This window comes from Lissotriton vulgaris, chromosome 6, assembly GCF_964263255.1.
Source record: "Lissotriton vulgaris chromosome 6, aLisVul1.2, whole genome shotgun sequence".
Taxonomy (NCBI): Eukaryota; Metazoa; Chordata; class Amphibia; order Caudata; family Salamandridae; genus Lissotriton; species Lissotriton vulgaris.
The window spans coordinates 880,902,723-880,922,933 of record NC_141694.1 but is presented as its reverse complement, the minus strand read 5'-3'; the positions used below and the strand labels follow the sequence as shown (position 1 = coordinate 880,922,933).

The 20,211-nt window shown below is 43.2% G+C and overlaps 1 protein-coding gene across 1 annotated transcript in view; it reads right to left on the bottom strand.

The window, feature by feature from the left end:
- Positions 1-20,211, bottom strand: part of SYNE1 (spectrin repeat containing nuclear envelope protein 1) — a 2,319,318-nt gene that overhangs the window by 988,553 nt on the left and 1,310,554 nt on the right. The window contains exon 73 of the mRNA XM_086926873.1: positions 16,567-16,743. Coding sequence (XP_086782999.1) covers positions 16,567-16,743 — 177 coding nt within the window. The remainder of the gene's footprint in view (positions 1-16,566; positions 16,744-20,211) is intronic.

The following is a 20,211-nucleotide window of genomic DNA, read 5'->3' as shown; positions in this document are numbered from 1 at the left end:
GTTCTCTTTAACCCAGTTAAGTAAATCTGGGTGCTCAATAATTTTAGTCCAGCATGGAGTTGGTTTCTCATTTCTAATTATGTCTGATTTTGCAGTCTTAATTTCTTCCGTTTTGAGGTGAAATGCGATAAATTTATGGTCGGTCCAGGTTTGGGGCAGGGGAGTGGAGACTTTAATCGTGTTAAGATTGGAGCAGACACAGTCTAATACGTGGCCCGCTATGTGTGTGGGGTCAGTCATAAGAATTGTAAGCCCCAACACATGCATAATGTCTTTGAAACACAGTACATTTGGATCACTAGTGCTGTCAAGATGAAGATTTAAATCTCCCAGTAAAGTGAAATTGGCGGCCTTAAGCGTCAAACTAGTGAGCACTTCACCCATACTTTCCAGGAAGTGACTCACTTGACCTGGTGGGCGATATATTAATGCTCCCGAGAACGTGAAGGAGTCATGGGCCTGTAAGTTAAAGGCTAGACATTCGGCTCCTTTGATGTCGGGTAGTTCCGAGATGCTACATGTAAGGCTCTCTCGGTGTATAATGGCAATCCCCCCTCCTCTTTGTAAAGGTCTATCAAGTCTCTGTATTGTGTAGCCGGGTGGTAGTGCACATATGATGTCTGGATTGGACCAGTGTCTTAGCCACGTTTCAGTGACCATGAGACAGTCCAGATTACTTTCTGAGATTAAATCATGTATGTGTAATGCATTCTTACACATAGAGCGTGCATTAATTAGTCCTCCATTGATAGTCTTGTATGTGATTTTCGGAATATGCTTTGAATAGGGTTGTAAATTTTGTTTACATACAATACAGGTAATAGGTCCTAGCCACTTATCTACTTCTATAGCATGATGACATTGCATGTAACTAGGGTTCAAAGACAGTAAGTTTTTTCTGGATATCTGACCTGGGTGCATTTTTTGATCAGGAGGGGCAAATAGAACAGCCCCCAGCCCGTCCTTGGCGCGGACGGGCGCAGACGGGCTGGACTTAGGCTCAACTTCGGCGCGCTTCCGGCGCGCCCGCTGATCGCGTCCGCTGCGCGGAGGAGTCACCGTACGCTTTTATACAGGAGCTCGAGTGCTAGAGCGCTCGGGCTGTGTGTACGCCCAATATGGCCGCTGAAATGCCGCCTCTCACTCAGCACCTCAATCGGCTGAGTATGGGGCGATTCTGGCTATTTTAGCAGTGAAATTAATGCGCTTATCAGTGGGCAGTGATTTTGTTAAAATTGAAACGCTTGGCGGCGCAAAGTAATATTTAAAAACACAAGTGATAAATTTCAGGCAAAGCGCTGGTAATGCTGTAATCTATCTCCCGGCTTCCGCCTCAGGAGAGCTACGAGGTCTCGCGAGCAGAAGTATTTCTCTGCTTTTATACAGGAGCCTCGAGTGCTAGAGCGCTGGGGCTGTGTGTACGCCCAATATGGCCGCTGAAATGCCGCCTCTCACTCAGCACCTCAATCGCTGAGTATGGGGCGATTCTGGCTATTTTAGCAGTGAAATTAATGCCCTTATCAGTGGGCAGTGATTTTGTTAAAATTGAAAAGCTTGGCGGCGCAAAGTAATATTTAAAAACACAAGTGATAAATTTCAGGCAAAGCGCTGGTAATGCTCTAATCTATCTCCCGGCTTCCGCCTCAGGAGAGCTATGAGGTCTCGCGAGCAGAAGTATTTCTCTGCTTTTATACAGGAGCCTCGAGTGCTAGAGCGCTGGGGCTGTGTGTACGCCCAATATGGCCGCTGAAATGCCGCCTCTCACTCAGCACCTCAATCGGCTGAGTATGGGGCGATTCTGGCTATTTTAGCAGTGAAATTGATGCGCTTATCAGTGGGCAGTGATTTTGTTAAAATTGAAAAGCTTGGCGGCGCAAAGTAATATTTAAAAGCACAAGTGATAAATTTCAGGCAAAGCGCTGGTAATGCTCTAATCTATCTCCCGGCTTCCGCCTCAGGAGAGCTATGAGGTCTCGCGAGCAGAAGTATTTCTCCGCTTTTATACAGGAGCCTCGAGTGCTAGAGCGCTGGGGCTGTGTGTACGCCCAATATGGCCGCTGAAATGCCGCCTCTCACTCAGCACCTCAATCGGCTGAGTATGGGGCGATTCTGGCTATTTTAGCAGTGAAATTGATGCGCTTATCAGTGGGCAGTGATTTTGTTAAAATTGAAAAGCTTGGCGGCGCAAAGTAATATTTAAAAACACAAGTGATAAATTTCAGGCAAAGCGCTGGTAATGCTCTAATCTATCTCCCGGCTTCCGCCTCAGGAGAGCTATGAGGTCTCGCGAGCAGAAGTATTTCTCCGCTTTTATACTGGAGCCTCGAGTGCTAGAGCGCTGGGGCTGTGTGTACGCCCAATATGGCCGCTGAAATGCCGCCTCTCACTCAGCACCTCAATCGGCTGAGTATGGGGCGATTCTGGCTATTTTAGCAGTGAAATTGATGCGCTTATCAGTGGGCAGTGATTTTGTTAAAATTGAAAAGCTTGGCGGCGCAAAGTAATATTTAAAAGCACAAGTGATAAATTTCAGGCAAAGCGCTGGTAATGCTCTAATCTATCTCCCGGCTTCTGCCTCAGGAGAGCTATGAGGTCTCGCGAGCAGAAGTATTTCTCCGCTTTTATACAGGAGCCTCGAGTGCTAGAGCGCTGGGGCTGTGTGTACGCCCAATATGGCCGCTGAAATGCCGCCTCTCACTCAGCACCTCAATCGGCTGAGTATGGGGCGATTCTGGCTATTTTAGCAGTGAAATTGATGCGCTTATCAGTGGGCAGTGATTTTGTTAAAATTGAAAAGCTTGGCGGCGCAAAGTAATATTTAAAAACACAAGTGATAAATTTCAGGCAAAGCGCTGGTAATGCTCTAATCTGTCTCCCGGCTTCCGCCTCAGGAGAGCTATGAGGTCTCGCGAGCAGAAGTATTTCTCTGCTTTTATACAGGAGCCTCGAGTGCTAGAGCGCTGGGGCTGTGTGTACGCCCAATATGGCCGCTGAAATGCCGCCTCTCACTCAGCACCTCAATCGGCTGAGTATGGGGCGATTCTGGCTATTTTAGCAGTGAAATTGATGCGCTTATCAGTGGGCAGTGATTTTGTTAAAATTGAAAAGCTTGGCGGCGCAAAGTAATATTTAAAAACACAAGTGATAAATTTCAGGCAAAGCGCTGGTAATGCTCTAATCTATATCCCGGCTTCCGCCTCAGGAGAGCTCTGAGGTCCCGAGATTCTTTGAAGATATGATATCACCAAGTGGTTTATTGCTTTTGAGAAGGCCTGTCTTAACAGGCAGATTCACAGTAGGCTGTGGAGTGCTATCCTGTAGGAAATGGTCTCAGAAAAGTGCGGGGAGAGAATCCTGACACTCACTGAGAAAGAGGCTGAATCCAATGACCTGATGAAGGGTACCCTAATTGTACAGGACTTTGAAGGGCCTTATAATTCCATAATGAAGGCACATCTTTTTATTAATTGTCACCAAGAGAAAGTACATACATTCTTGGTAGACAAAAGTCCACTTTCTCCTCAAGAGTTGGGGAAGAAGGTAGACCACTGGGTCAAGACTAGGGTAAATAAGACTACCACTGGTGGCGGAGACCAAAAGAAAGAGGCCAATCCCCCCTCCCTCCCACCAAAGGAAAGAGGGTAACCTTAAAAGCAAAGTCTTCTTCGGGCCCTGTTAGATCTGGGGGGTCTCTAGTTGACAGAGGTAAGTACCTTTGTCCAAATAGGGACCCTTACTTCTAGTCAGGGTAAGGGGGAAACACTATGTTGATAACCTCTGCTCACCCCCTTGGTAGCTTGGCACGAGCAGACAAGTTTATCCCCAAGGCAATGTGTAAATTATTTGTACCAACACTCACAGTAATATAGTGAAACACCACAAATGGACACTACACATGTTGCTTATAAAAATAAAGTTATCTTTATATAGATTAAGGAGATCAAAACAACATAAAAATCACATACACAATTAATTTCTCCTTAGAAATGTTCTTTTGTGGAAAAAGTTCACTTTGGCAATGTTCCTTTATAAACAGAACTTATTTGTAAACTTAGGGGCACTTGTAAGCTCCGTCTGGCTGTGAAACCCTGGTTTCTAGAGGGTTTAAAGCCACTTCCAAAAATAGTGCCTTTATCCAATAAATGCCCCCGCTGTATTTGATGAAACCAAGAAGGACGTGGTCCATAATACTGCCCCCGCTGTACTTTCAATCACCACAAGAACGCTTGTCCTGAAACGTTGCCCCCGCGACTTGTAATCACCAAAAGGACGCTTGCCCTGAAATTGCTTCCCAGTAGCACTATAAATCAAAAGGACGCTCCACCCGCTCCCTACCTCGCACAGACACAGCGCGGCTGGGAGCGTTTACATGGGGCTGCTCTTGCAGTGTCCCCTCCTTTTCAGCGGGCCTCCAACGGGAGCTCTTCTCCACCGGTGATACAGCTTCAGCGGAGACAGGCCTCTTGCAGCGCGGTGCTAGCCGAGCCGGGACTTCCTTCCTCCACTCTGCGTATTGGTGGTGGGAGTCCCGGTTGCTAGGCAACCCTCCGGCTTCAGTCTGTGGCTCCTTTTTGTTCACGTACCCGGCCCCGGGCAGGCAGCTCGAGTAGGTGGCGGTGATTAAGCACAGACCACACAGTAATCTCGGGGATCAGGGGCCGATGGTGATACAATGCCGGCCTCAGTACTTCACTTTCGATCACGGGCCGGCGGAGGTGATTTTGGCCCCTTTCAAGGTCTGAGACGGTCCTTCAGAGTATTCACGCTGGAGGCACAGCAGACCTCACACAGAGCACCCGCTGTGTGCCAATAAGCACACCGAGTCTAAAACACACGGGCAGGCAGGGCAAAGTTCAGGAGGCCACAGTCAGTGCGCAGAGACACGCACTCAGCACTAGAAAAATAGATGCTTCTGTAAACTTTATGTGTCCCCGAGTTTACAACAGGAGGCCAGCTCTTCTCAGGCCCTTGGAGACAGGTAGACTTCAGAGGGGACAAAGCACACAGCACAGCTCCTCTTCAAGCAAGGGGGACACAGCACACAGCAGAGAGTCCCTAGGTCCTCCTCCTCAGTAATAACAGCAACTGCAGGTCAGCTTCCAGACACTCAGCAATGGCAGCACTTTTCCTCAGTCCTCCTGGCTGTTCTTCTTTGGCAGGGATTCCTTCTTGATCACAAAGTTTTAGCTCTTCTTTCATACCCCAAAAGTCTTTGTTCTTCATGTGTGAGGGGTCCTGGACCCAGTCCAAACCAGTTCTGGGTGCACTCTGCCAGTGCATATCTTCTTCCTTTGTGAGTGTGGGCCAGGGCCATCAGACACACCGTAGGAGGCGGAGCCAGCATTGTGGAAGGCAGGCATAGCCCTATTAGGACCCTGGTGCTACTCCTCCCACCACTCTACATGCAGATAGGTCTATTTAGCCTAATGCTGACTCACCCAGCCTACTGGAGCCACCCCAGCCCCTGTCACTCACAAACCAGACATTCAATCCACAAACAGGCAGAGGCACACAGAAAGGCTGAACAAGAAAATAGCCACTTTATAAAAGTGCTATTTCCAAACTTAGAATGTAAAAAACATCTTCCTTAAAAGATGTGTTATTAAATTCTGAGTTCAGGGATACCAGATTCCATATGTCTATCTTGCTGCTATTGGAAGATATGCAGGTAAACATGTTACACGGCATTCCCCAAGTTATCCTATGGGCAAGATAGCCTTTCAAAACTGTAAAACGAAATTGGCAGTATTTAACTATCAGGACATGTTACCCACAATAGAACATGTCCTACCTTTCACATACACTGCACCCTGCCCAGGAAGGGTACCTTGGGTCTACCATAGGTGTGTCCAATGTGTAGGAAAAGGGAAGGGTCAGGCCTGGCAAGTGTGTACACTGGCCAGGAAAACATGGCAGTTAACAAACTGTGCACAGGCACTGCAGTGGCAGGCCTGAGACACCATTTGAGGGCTACGAAGGCGTGTGGCACAATCAGTGCTGCAGGCCCACTAGAAGCATTTGAATCACCAGCCCTGGCACACTCAGTGCACTTTACTAGGGACCTACTGGTAAAACAAATATGCCAATCATGGATAACCAATCACAATAACAATTCAACCAGGGAGCACTTGCACTTTGGCACTGATCAGCAGTGGCAAAGTGCCCAAAGCACCTAAACCAACAAAAACGAATTCCAGCACAGTGTCAAAAATATAGGAGATAGAGGCAAAAAGTCAGGAGAAACCACGCCAAGGATGCCAGGTTTAACATGCCCCCAAAAAATCTGCTCAGGTGGTTGGGCCCAGTGACTCTTCACAGCCAAAGTGTGAGCAACAGGGAAGGAACAGGGATCATAAGAAGGCTTTGTGCCATGACTGTTAGATTACTGGGCACTGTACTTGAAACTCTAGCTGTTAAAACAAGAGAAATGCCTCCAGCCAACCTGCAGTACATGCAGTTGCTAATGGCCAGATGGGATCTCAGGTGTGACCTGACCATGTCAGTGACCCCCACTAAAGCAACTCTAGCCTTCGAGGGAGGGGTAGACTTATCCTGTGCTGCCTGGCTCACTTATATGCTAAAATAAAGGCAGCACCCCTTGATTAATTGGACCAGAGTGGAGGCCCTGAGGGATATTGGTTCTAGTGTCACCATTGTGGCAGAGCAACTAATTCACTTAAAACAGTACATGATTGGAAGGACCTATCCCGACACCAATGCTGACAATGTCACAAAGAAAGATACATCCCATAGCTATGGTACCTTTTGACTGGGGGAGGGGGGGGGAGTAGTTTGTCAGAAGGAAGTGACTGTGTCCTCATCCATCCCAGTAGACTGTCTCTATGGAAATTATCTAGAGACTTCCCTTTGGGCTGACGTCGAATGGAGGAACGAAGGAAAGCTAGGGATCCCAGTCTTGGTCTGTGTACAAGCCAGAGCCGAGCTCAGATTGAGCAAGAGGTGATGGATCCTGAAAGTGTGGACCAACCCTCCAAGAGTAAAGGCAAGAAGACTGGGTCTCTAAACAGATTTCAGGTCATAACCCCTCTTCACAGGAAGAGGAACTGTTAGCCCAAGAGGGAACTAAGCCTGAAGACCTTGGGCCTTACACAGGGGAGCTATTGGGCCCAGGGGGAGCCTCTAGGGAGGATCTTTGCCAGGGACAACAAACCTGTCCCACTATTGGAAGCCTGAGGTAGCAAGCTGCTGCAAAGGAAAAGGGAGATATCAGTGGAATCCACAGGGTGAATTGGGAGGACGGGCTTCTTTAAACTGAGTCTGGAGACCCAAAACTTGTTACAACCAGGAGAGTGGTAGTACCTCAGATGTTTAGAGAGTTCCTTCTCACTTTGGCCTACGTTATGCCTTAAGCTGCACACCCTGATCAGGTTAAACATGGAGTAGATTCGTCAATCACTTATACTGCCAGGGATACTCCAGAAGGTAGAAGTACTTTAGTCAGTCCTGTGTCTCCTGCCAAACCAGTGGTTAGTCCACCTGAAGGCCCCCATAATTCCACTTCCAGTGGTTGGGGTACCCTTTGAAAGGGTAGACGTTGACATTGTTGGCCCCCTAAACCCTAAAACAGCCCCAGGGAATGGATATATTCTGGTGGTAGTGGATCATGCCACCAGGTATCCTCAAGCTATTCCTCTTAGGTCGACCACTGCCCCTGCAGTGGCAAAGCCTCCTTGGTATCTTTACTAGGGTTGGTTTCCCTAAGGAGTTAGTATCAGGCAGGGGTACAAACTTCATGTCGGCATTCTTAAAACACATGTGGGAGGTGTATGGAGTGAGTTACAAGCCCAAGACTCCATACCACTCACAAAACAATGGCCTAGTTAAAGGATATACCTATACATTGAAAGGCATCATTGGTGGACTCCCTGAAAAACTCAGAACAAGATGGGATTTCTTACTCCCATGCCTGTTGTTTTCCTACAGGGAACTACCATAGACAGGGAGTGGGTTGTACCCCTTTGAACTTCTGTTTGGGCATCCTGTTAGGGGTCCACAAGGAAGGATGGGAAAAACCTCTGAGAGACTTAGAGGATTATGTGCTTGGCTTTCGTCCAGGATGGCTGAGACATACAAAATGCAAGCCAAAACTTTCCAGCCAGCCAGGAGCCCCAGAAGCACTGGTATGACCAAATGGCTTCCATGTTTGAGTTCCAACTAGCGCAAATGGTATGGGTATTAGAGCATGTGGCACCTAGGGCCCTCCAGGACAAGTCCTTGAAAGAAAAGGGGATGTCACCTATTTGGTCACCTCTCCAGCAATCCCAAAAATGGATCTGTTGATGGAGTGGTCTTGTCAGACACCCTCATTGACCAAAAGCAGGCTGATTGCCAGCAAGTCCTAAATCAGTAGGCTAAGCTCTTCTCTCTGACCCGTGGTCAGACTAGCTGGTGTACCTATGATGCTGTCACTCTAAAAACAAAATTTACAGGTAATATGATCATGTCATAGAGAGCATCCAAGCTGAAGTAAGCAAGGTGCTGAAACTGGGTGTCATTAAACCCTCAGAGAGCCCCTGGGTCAGCCTAGTTGTATTAGTCCCAAAACCTCACTCCAAGGGTGGAAATAAAGAAGGTTTTGTGTGGATTATAGGGACCTCAATGTTGTGTCGAAAACTGATGAACATCCAATTCCTTGAGAAGATGATTTGATTGACAGGTTAGGGGCAGCCAAGCATCTGAATACCTTTGGTCTCACATCTGGGTACTCGCAGATAGGTCTGACCCCTGGAGCAAAAGAAAAACATGTGTTCTCCACTCCAAGTTGGCACTTCCAGTTTACTGAGATACACTTTGGATTAACAAATGCTCCTGTCACCTCCCAGAGGTTGGTGAACAAAATCCTGGCTGGATTGGAATTCTTTAGTGCATTTTATCTAGATGATATTGCTGTCTACAAAACTCCACCTGACAGGACCCCAAGACCACCTGATCCACCTTGGGAAGGTCCTTCAGGCTCTGAAAAGTGCAGGCCTCACTATCAATGCATGCAATCACCAGATAGGGCAGGGAAAGGTTGTATATTTGGGCCACCTCATAGGTGGAGGCCAAGTTCAGCTACTCCAACCCAAGATCCAGACAATGCAGGACTGGGAATCTCCAACAACCCAGACCCAAGTCAAGGCATTCCTTGGTTTGACTGGATATTACAGGAAGTCCATGAAGGATTATGGGTCCATGTTGGCCTCCTCCGAGGAACTCACCTCCAAAAAGATGCCCAAGAAAGTGAACTGGACAGTGAGCTGCCAAAAGGCTTTTGACACTCTGAATGATGCAATGTTCTCTGCCCCAGTCCTGAAAACTCCAGACTACTCCCAGTAGTTCATTGGCAGATGCCTCTGAGCATCAGATAGGATTGATCCTAGCCCAAACAAATAATGAAGGACCTGACAAACCTATTGCTTTTATAATCAGGAAACTACTCCCCAGAGAGCAGCGTTGGAGCGCCATAGAGAGGGAAGCCTTTGCTGTGGTCTGGGCTCTGAAGAAGTTGAGGCCGTACCTGTTTGGCACTCACTTCCTAGTTAAGATATACCACAGGCCTCTCAGATGGCTACAACAAATGAAAGGTGAAAACCCCAAATTGTTAAGGTGGTCCATATCCCTACAGGGAATGGACTTTACAGTGGAACACAGACCTGGGACGTTCCAAGTCAATGCAGATGGCCTCTCCAGGTTCTTCCACTTAGAAGATGAAGACTCTCCAGGGGAAGGTTAGTTTCATCCTCTGTCTTTCGGGAGGGGGATAGTGTTTGAAGTGTCCCTCTCGAGCACTGTGCCTGCCTGGGGAGGACTTGTTACACCTCCCCCCAGGATGGGCATTGTTTTTGGCCTCAGAGAGCAAGGGCTGTCACCCCATGGGTCTAGAAACATGTTTGGTTGTTTGCATTCTGCTTAAAGCCAGTCAGAGACCACATCAGGGATGGTAAGATTACAGGGGGCATGTTCTAATAAATCCAACTCTGGCATCAGTGTGGGTTTATTAAGAGGAGTTGTTTGATACCAAACACTCCTAGGTTCAGTGAAGCCATCAATCATGGTGCAGCGGAACTTGAGTTGCTGAGTTTCCATGCCAAGTACTTTCTACGGCTTCCCTGACACAATACAATATTAAAAACAGACTTAAATATTGTAGGGGCATAACTGCTCATGCAGATATGTGTAAAGATGAGGATATCTCATGTGGTTTCATGCTTCCAGGGGTGGGGATGCTGTCAATCTGCCCCCGCACAACACCAACTCGTCGCCAATGTAAAGATGAGGATCTCTCATGTGATTTAAGTTTATTGTGAATACAGCAACCCCAGCTGAGCCAACGCTTCCCAGCTCTCAACTATTCAATATCTTTCTGGCCACATTCTAAACTAGGTCAGCAGTGATCTCACAACATTCTATGCTGCCAGCATTACAGATCATTACATAATGCCCACACCTGAGATATAGTGCACCCTGCACCGGGGCTTGTAAGGCCTGCTGGAGGGGTGACTTACCTATTCTTTAAATACAAGACAATGATGCCTAGGGATCAATAATCTCAACAAATAAGGAAAAAGAATACCATTAATTATCTCTTTCCAATGTGTTATTACACTAATGAAATAATTCTGTATCTATAATTTCCTTAACCAATGGCAACCAGACAAGAATTTTTCAAATATAATATTATTTGTTATATCTATTTTACCTTCTTTTCTTCTGAAAAGTATAGTGTTTTTGTCACTACTTTGAAAACACATATATACATATACACAACATTATTACAAATATACATATATATACAATATACACATGAAAAACATTATATACATACACTCATTATATTCAAGTCAAACAAAAAATAACATACATATATTTTTGGTGTTTTTTTGAACCTACAGGTATCTTCGCCCTTAATAGATTTCACAAAAGGATGCTTATAAACATATTATAAACAAAAGCATTCCTTATACATAAAGGTCACCAATCATAAAGGAAAGTATAAGAGATATAACCCTAAATCTCTCTTTATTTTTATATATTCCCTATGAATTTCTTTTAAATGTTCAACATTTTTTTGCTGGTGCCTTTAAAACAAAAAAATGTCAACGCTTTTCAGCCTATTCAATTTTCAGGCCTCATCATGACATGGGCATTCGTGGTTCCGCCAGTCTTATTTCTTGAGAAACAGCTATCTTGAAGGATTCTTTGTCAGATGTTTCACTTTCCAACATACAGGGCCAATAAAAGTGTGTATTCCACTGAGGGCGCAATGACGGCTAGTTGGAACGCGGATAGATAACGCCGAGACGGGAGAATTCAAAACTTTCGACTACTTTGTTATTTGGCCACTATAAAGAGAGGAAATTTACCACACAGAAAGGGCTCGCAGTTGGTACATACGCGAGTGGAGAATCACACTCGAGGCAGGCACACTTTTATTGGCCCTGTATGTTGGAAAGTGAAACATCCGACAAAGAATCCTTCAAGATAGCCGTTTCTCAAGAAATAAGACTGGCGGAACCACGAACGCCCTTGTCCTGATGAGGTCTGAAAACTGAATAGGCTGAAACGCTCGACACTTTTTTGTTTTAAAGGCACCAGCAAAACATGTTTGAACGTTTAAAAGAAACTCATAGGGAGTATATGAAAATAAAGAGAGATTTAGGGTTATATCTCTTATACTTTCCTTTATGATTGGTGACCTTTATGTATAAAGAATGCTTTTGTTTATAATATGTTTATAAGCATCCTTTTGTGAAATCTATTAAGGACGAAGATACTTGTAGGTTCAAAAAAACATCAAAAATATATGTATGTTATTTTTCGTTTGACTTGAATATACTGAGTGTATGTATATAATGTTTTTCATGTGTATATTGTATATATATATGTATATTTGTAATAATGTTGTTTGTATGTATATATGTGTTTTCAAAGTAGTGACAAAAACACTATCGGCCACATGCATCAAGGTATTTAGGAATCGCAAACGGTGCGATTCGGTAAAATCGGCCGTTTGCGATTCCTAAATACCTTTTTAGTATGCATCAAGCATTTTTGGAAAAATCCCTATTTTTAGCGAATTCCAAAAATGCGATTGCTCTTAAGGAATCGCAAATTTGCGATTCCTTAAAAGCAATGCATGATTAATTTTAAAATTGCGAATTCGCAATTAGGGGGGGCAAATTACCACGAGGGTGAACCTCATGGTAATTTGCGAAAAAGGTTTAAAATGCTCAAATTAGCATTTTAAACACTGTCATGTTACAGACATACATGTCCTTAGGACATGTGTGTGTGAAACATCCATTTAAAAATACATTTCAGGGGTGCAGGGGGGGGGGTCCTTTGGACCCCCCCTGAACCCATGGAATGCATTAACATTTTGCGAATTCCAATTTGCGAATTCGCAATTCCCATTAATTCCTATGGGCCTTTTGGCCCATAGGAATCAATGGGAATTGCGAAATCGCAAATTAGAATTTGCATAATATTTGCGATTCGGTAAAAAATGCGATTTTTACCGAATCGCAAATTTTATGCACTTTCAATCATGCATCCCGTTTTGCGATTCCTTATTTGTGATTCGGTAAAAATCGCAAATTAGGAATCGCAAAAACCGGACTTTGATGCATGTGGCGGCAAACTTTTCAGAAGAAAAGAAGGTAAAATAAATATCATAATTAATATTATATTTGAAAAATTCTTGTCTGGTTGCCATTGGTTAAGGAAATTATAGATACAGATGTATTTCATTAGTGTAATAACACATTGGAAGGAGATAATTAATGGTATTCTTTTTCCTTATTTGTTGAGATTATTGATCCCTAGGCATCATTGTCTTGTATTTAGTATTATTACCCAGATGTCATTGAGTTACTTGGGTTTCCCCTGTATTCTTATGTTACCTATACTTTAGGCAGTGCTGCTTGACAGAGCACAAAGGCAGTGTGCCATGCCGACTTTGTCGTTTTTCTTTGCACCTAGGCATTCAGGTGGCAGTGACAGTCTGTTTGGTCTTGGTGAGTGGTCCCTAGGGGGCCCTCTTCTGCCCCAATGCCCTAGGTACCAGGGGCACCATTTACTAGGGACTTACAGCAGGGTCTGAAGTTGTGCCAATCGTAGTACAGTTTTAGGGAAGGACCTCTGGCACAAGGGACTTGGTTTGGCAGGGACACTGTGCACTTTCAAACAAAACCACATTATTTTCCAGGCAAAAACTGAGGGACTAACAATGTCAAAAAAGGCAGTTTCTCACAAGGGGAATAGCTAGATTACGGAACTTGTCGACACCGCTCTCAGTGGCGGCGTGGCAAGCACTGGTGTGTGAAATTGGAGAAAACAATATACTCTGCTCATGGATGTCCTCATTAGCATAAAAAGATCTGGGGAAAATGATGGGACTATTATCGGTTGCAGGGCACACTTGGGTGACTGTACACGGAATGTTGATACATGCTTGTGATGGTAGTGCACTGCTTGGGTTTTTGGTATGTTCTGTTTTCTTGCAGAAAACAATACAATTTGGTTCATTACAAAAATAGTATTATCTTACAGAATGGTATCATAAACCAAAACTGTCATCAAGAAGAATCAGAATGAATAAAGTTAAAAAGTGGTGATATCTTTAAACTTTCGACGCACGTTTCGGCATACACAAAACCTTCTTCAGGAGTAGCCACACAATTATCTGAAAATATTAAAAAATGTATACTCAATATCTAAATTACAATATTGTCTATAAATCCATAAACAACCAAAGACAACAGCTCATTCATATATTTAACAAACAAAACATGTCATATAATGGTAATATTCCTTCTACAATAATCATCATTTCTTGTTCTAGTGATCTCCCTATATATAAAATCAAATTTCCATACATCGGTGTGCAATTCAATCTGAGTGCTCATATCAAACCTAAACCTATCACGTAAAGAACCTCGTATAGTTCAACAGTAAAGAATTTAGAGGAGAAAAACAGATATTGGAAATGATGCATGGCTAATGATAAACCCCACCTTGACTTACTTAGAAAATCTGTAGTAGGGACAATTCGTAAGGATGAAGGACTGAACCTAATCTCTGACTCGATCCAATTTTTAAAGTTCTGCAACAGAAAATCTCCCTATCAATAACACATATGATATGGTATTGTTATAACACCCTGATGTTTGTAATAAATGGTAGTTCTGTAAAAATACATAAATCATTTTTGTTTTAAAAAATGGACTTACTCTCAATGTTTGGTGAAACGATAGTTCTTCAAACTGAAGATCTGTGCCTAATCTATGGTTACACGTAATAAAAGATCTGTAACGAAAACCGTGGTTCGTGTTACACATATACTATGGTATATTATATTGTATGATACGGCTATTCTGTCTAATATATAACAACACGATAGTTGCATATATATCAGATAAAGAAACGTTAATCAACAATCGCTGTAAAACCCCTAGCATATGTACCTGATGCTCCTATGTACGTATGGTATTATAATACGATGACAAGCAACATTAGGGAATAGCAAATGCCTTCCTTAATTCTCATCCAAAATAATTGTCCGTGCTTGATGATCTACCGAGAGAAAGGATTCCAATATAACATATCTTAACTCACCATAGTCGAGAAAGAGGTACAAACAGTAACTCAAATATTCGGACAATGATTTTGGATGAGAATTTAGGAAGGCATCTGCTATTCTCTAATGTCGCTGGTCATCGTATTATAATACCATACGTACATAGGAGCATCAGGTACATATACTAGGGATTTTACAGCGATTGTTGTTTAACGTTTCTTTATCTGATATACATGCAACTATTGTGTTGTTATATATTATTCAGAATAGCCGTACCATACAATATAATATACCATAGTATATGTGTAACATGAACAACGGTTTTGTTACAGATCTTTTATTATGTGTAACCATAGATTGGGCACAGATCTTCAGTTTGAAGAACTATTGTTTCAACAAACATTGAGAGTAAGTCCGTTTTTTTAAACAAAATAGATTGATGTATTGTTACAGAACTACCGTTTATTACAAACATCAGGGTGTTTTAACAATACCATATCATATGTGTTATTGATAGTGAAATTTTCTGTAGCAGAACTTTAAAAATTGGATCGACTAAGAGATTAGGTTCAGTCCTTCATCCTTACGAATTGTCCCTACTACAGATTTTCTAAGTAAGTCAATGTGGGCTTTATCATTAGCCATGCACCATTTCTAATATCTGTTTTTCTACTCTGAATTCTTTACTGTTGAACTATATGAGGTTCTTTACGTGATAGGTTTAAGTTTGATATGAGCACTCAGATTAAATTGCACACCGATGTATGGAAATGTGATTTTATATACAGGGAGATCACTGGAACAAGAAATTATGATTATTGTAGAAGGAAGATTACCATTATATGACATGTTTTGTTTGTTAAATATATGAATGAGCTGTTGTCTTTGATTGTTTATGGATTTATAGACAATATTGTAATTTAGATATTGAGTATACATTTTTTATTATTTTCAGATAATTGTGTGGCTACTCCTGAAGAAGGCGTTGTGTACGCCAAAACGCGCATCAAAAGTCTAAAGATATTGCCACTTTTTAACTTTTTTATTTTTGTTTATGTATCTGTTGTTATTATGAATTTGAATGCATCATGGATTGTGTAAATTACACAATTTGTTATATTTATGAACTTTTAACAAAGAATTAATAAAGAGTAAATAGTTTTAATATATTTTTCTTCTTCTACTTTGGTTCTCCCTATATTACATTGTTTGTGTATATTGCTTGAATTATCCTGATTGCCTAGGAGTTATTTTCTTTATATATGTAATCATGACTCTCTTTTACAGTTAATGGTCCTAGTTCTCAATAGCAAAAGGTTAATCATAAAAGAAAGGGATTGCATTCAGAGCACAGCATGATTTAGTACAATGTATGAACTATTGAATATTAATCAAACTTTGAAAGCTTTTGATTCATTCTTTTTTGCAAGGTTGAGAAGAAACTTTATTGAACCAGCAAATAATCTTGCTTTTTTTTATTCCACACTCTCTTTGCACTACGGTATGTGGATGTGTTCCTTTGTACATGAATTCAGCTGCCCATCCTTGTGTCCACCATTTATTGGTCACTTCCGTTCACATTGGAAAAACATAAACAGCGTAAATTAAACCACATACCCATAAATCAAAGTAGTTCAGCTGTGTAGGGAATGGATAACCTGAAGTTTATGTATAACTTTAATAGTAACAACATTAGACATTCTACTATGTAATTAGAGGTGTATCTAGGTTTCTCAGTTTTAAGCTATTCTGCCAAAACTGCAAACCTACAAAACCATCTGAATGTGATCTAAAATACATATGTCAACACATGGAGCTAATTTACAAAGATTTTGCCTTGATGCACTCTTGTAGTACGACTGGCTTACTCCTGGATTCCAGGAGAAAGCCAGTTGAATTCAGAGGCAAGACAGTAGAACTACAAGAGTAAGTCCTACTATCTCATACCAAAATCTTTGTGAATTAGGCTCAAATGCATTACTTACCCTCTGAGCTGTGCTGCAGATTGCAGAATAGCTGTCTCTTGTTCCTTGGAGGTGTCCTTGAATATTTTGCTTGAATTTTGCTTGAAGATGTTCTGCACACTGGCTGATCAAATGATCTCCTTTTCCTCTCAGACTGTTTAAGCGATCTTCAAATCCAGCAATCTCTTCCATCATCGCCTAAATATTTAAAAAAATTAATTAACTGAAATTTTGTTTCTGCTCCTTATAAACCCTTACTTTTACTAATATATTGTCCTGAAAAAAACGACAGATAGGATTAGAGACCCAGTACTTTCCGTTCATTCTGTCTACCCATAGTACAGAAAGGATAATGTTCCTTACCCAGTAAGCATCTGTTCTTGGCATGTAGAGCTGTAGATTCACATGCTGTGCAAGGCTCGCCATCTAGAGGCGGGTCCGTAAGTTTGAACTTTGTTTTTTTTTTAAGAAGTCAAGAAGTCTTTCCAGACACGAAGAAGGTGACTTCTCCTATTGGTGATAGTGAGCATGGGCATCAACTCCATTGTTAAATTGTTTGCCTGCAGAGAGTGAGAATGGAGTAGTAGTAAAGAATAGAGATGTCCATGCATATATATGTAAATTAAATAGAGAACTACAGCAGCTACAGGTATCCGGGGAGGTGGGTAGGAGCATATGAATCTACAGCTCTACATGTCAAGAACAGATGCTTACTGGGTAAGTAACATTATCCTTTCGAAGCATGTGTGCTGTAGATCACATGATGGATGGAATAACATTCACCCCCAGTCAAGAGATCCGAAATAAATCCATCATTCTTTTGCTCACCATGCCACCCCAGCTTAGACCCGGCCATCCGCAAATCAGTCTTGACCCTGTGCCCCATGGGAACAGTCCAGCCCAAACTGCCAAGTCAGGTCCTCCCTGGACCGGAAACAAACACCCTAGGACAGGTTTCGGGGTTTCACCCTTCTGCAGCCCGGATAGCTCGATTTCAGTGGCACAGGGAGCCTAGGTCCCATGTCTGGAAATACCTGGCACACTTAGGGCGAAAAAGCAAATGACACACAATTGATGGACGGAATGCAGAACAAATCAAAACATTCACCCCCAGTCAAGAGATCTGGGTTAAATCCATCATTCTTTTGCACACCATGCCACCCCAGCTTAGACTTGGCCATCCGCAACTCAGTCTTGACCCTGTGCTCCATGGGAACTGTCCAGCCCGAACTGCCAAGCCAGGTCCTCCCTGGACCGGAAACAAACATCCTAGGACCGGTTTAGGGGTTTCACCCCTCTGTAGCCAGGATAGCTTGATTCAAGTGTCACAGTGAGCCCAGGGCCCACGTTTGGGCATACCTGGTGCACTTAGGGCGAGAAAGCAAAAGACACACAATTGATGGACGGAATGCAGAACAAATCAAAACATTCACCCCCCCAGTCAAGAGATCCGGGTTAAATCCATCATTCTTTTGCTCACCATGCCATCCCAGCTTAGACCCGGCCATCCACATTTCAGTCTTGACCCTGTGCCTCATGGGAATAGTCCAGCCTGAACTGCCAAGCCAGGTCCTCCCTAGATCACATGCTGTGCATAGACTATATAGCGGTATACTCCCAAAGCGGTGGCTAACCTGTAGCTGTTGGAGTTTTCTGAAATAGTGTCTTAAGTACTGCTTGACCCACATTGGTTTGTTGTCTTGCTAACACATTTACACAATAGTGTTTAGTCAATGTCTGTTGTGTAGACCATGTTGTAGCTTTGCAAATGTCAACTATGGGAATATTTCCCAAAAAAGCCATAGTGGCCCTTAGCATGTGAGTGGAATGTGCCCTAGGGGGTACAGGTAAAGTTCTCTTTGCTTTCGCAAAGCTGGTTCGAATGCACTTAACAATCCACCTAGAAATACCTGATTTGGAAATAGGTTTGCCCTTGTGTGGTGGCGCAAAAGCCACAAAAAGTTGTTTTGTTTTCCGAAAAGATTTTGTCCTTTCAATGTAGTACAAGAGTGCTTTTCTACTGTCTAAGGTGTGTAAAGCTCATTCTGCCACTGAATCAGGTACTGTGGTTCGCATTTGTGCAAAGGCTCAAAAAGCGGGCCCATGAATCTTGTGAGAACTATGTTAAGATTTCACACTGGGGTAGGTGGGGGTCTTGGTGGTATGACTCTATTTAGTCCTTCCATTAAAGTTTTGATTACGGGTACTCTAAACAACAAATGCTGCCTATTTTGTAGATATGCAGCTATTGCCGCTAGGTGTAGTCTGATGGAGGTGTAAGCCAATGCTGACTGTTGCAAGTGTAACAGATAGCAGATGACGTTTTGTAAGGAAGCATCAAGAGGTTTGATATGATTGTTACCAGAATAAACAACAAATAGCTTCCACTTAGCTGCGTAGCAGGCCCTTGTAGGTGGTTTTCTGGCCTCCCTAATGATATTCATACATTCTGGTGGAAGGTTCAAGTAACCAAACTCTAAGATTTAAGGAGCCAGATCGCGAGGTTTCGCTGTTTGGGATCTGGGTGTCTGATTTCTCCAAGGCTCTGTGTGAGGAGACTAGAGGTTAAATGCAGCTTTGATGCGGAACCAGAGATAGCTCCACAGGGTTGTGAACTGACTCGCCCTTGTGGGAGATAGTAGGATTAGTGTGAGCGATTTTTGCCTGAGCTTGTGAACCACTAATGGAATGAGTGGGAGATGCGGAAAAGCGTAGGCAAACATCCCTGACCAGTTCATCCATAGTGCATTGCCTTTAGATTGCGGGTGTAGGTACCTGGAGGCGAAGCTTCGGCATTTTGCATTTTGGTATGTGGTGAACAGGCCTATGTGAGGGACTCCCCAACTTTAAAAGTATGGGAAGAGAACCTGAGGCTGGAGTTCCCTTTCAAGTATTTGCTGATTCTGCCTGCTAAGGAGATCTGTAATCTGGTTGTTCACTCCTGGGCGGTGTTCCGCTAGGAGATAAAGTTTGTGATAAATGGCTCACCTCCAGATGTCTTGGGCCAAGTGAGACAGTTGGAGAGAGTGTGTCTCCCCTGTTTTTCTATGTAATACATAGCTGTCATTCTGTCTGTATGAACCAAGACAGCTTTTCCCACCAGGTGAGTCTGAAACGCCTTGAGGGCTAGAAAGATTGCAAGCAACTCTAGATGATTGATGAGGAGCAACTTCTGCTGTTGACTACATAGTCTTTACACTGTGAGATTTTGTAGATGAGCTCCCCAGCAAGTGAGGGACGCATCCACTGTCAGTACTATCTGTGGAACCGGGTCTATGAACGGTCGTCCTTTTGACAAATTTTGTGTGTTCCACCATTGCAGAAAGTGGTGAGTACGGGCGGTTACCAACACTGGATCGGTCAATAGACCCTGTGACTAGTTCCACTGACTGGCTAAGCATTCTTGAAGTGGACGCATGCGCAGCCTGGCATGGGGAATGATTATGATGCAAGATGCCATCATTCTCAGCAGTTGCATATAAACCTGAGCTTGAATTCAATGATTTGGTTGAAATTGGAGAACTAAAGCCAGAATATTTTGAATTCTGGCTACGCTGGGGAAGGCCAAAGCTTTTTGAGTATCTATTGTAGCTCTTAGGTAGTCCTGAGTATTGGCTGGTTGGAGATGTCATTTTGGCACATTGATTATGAACCATAGTTGATGTA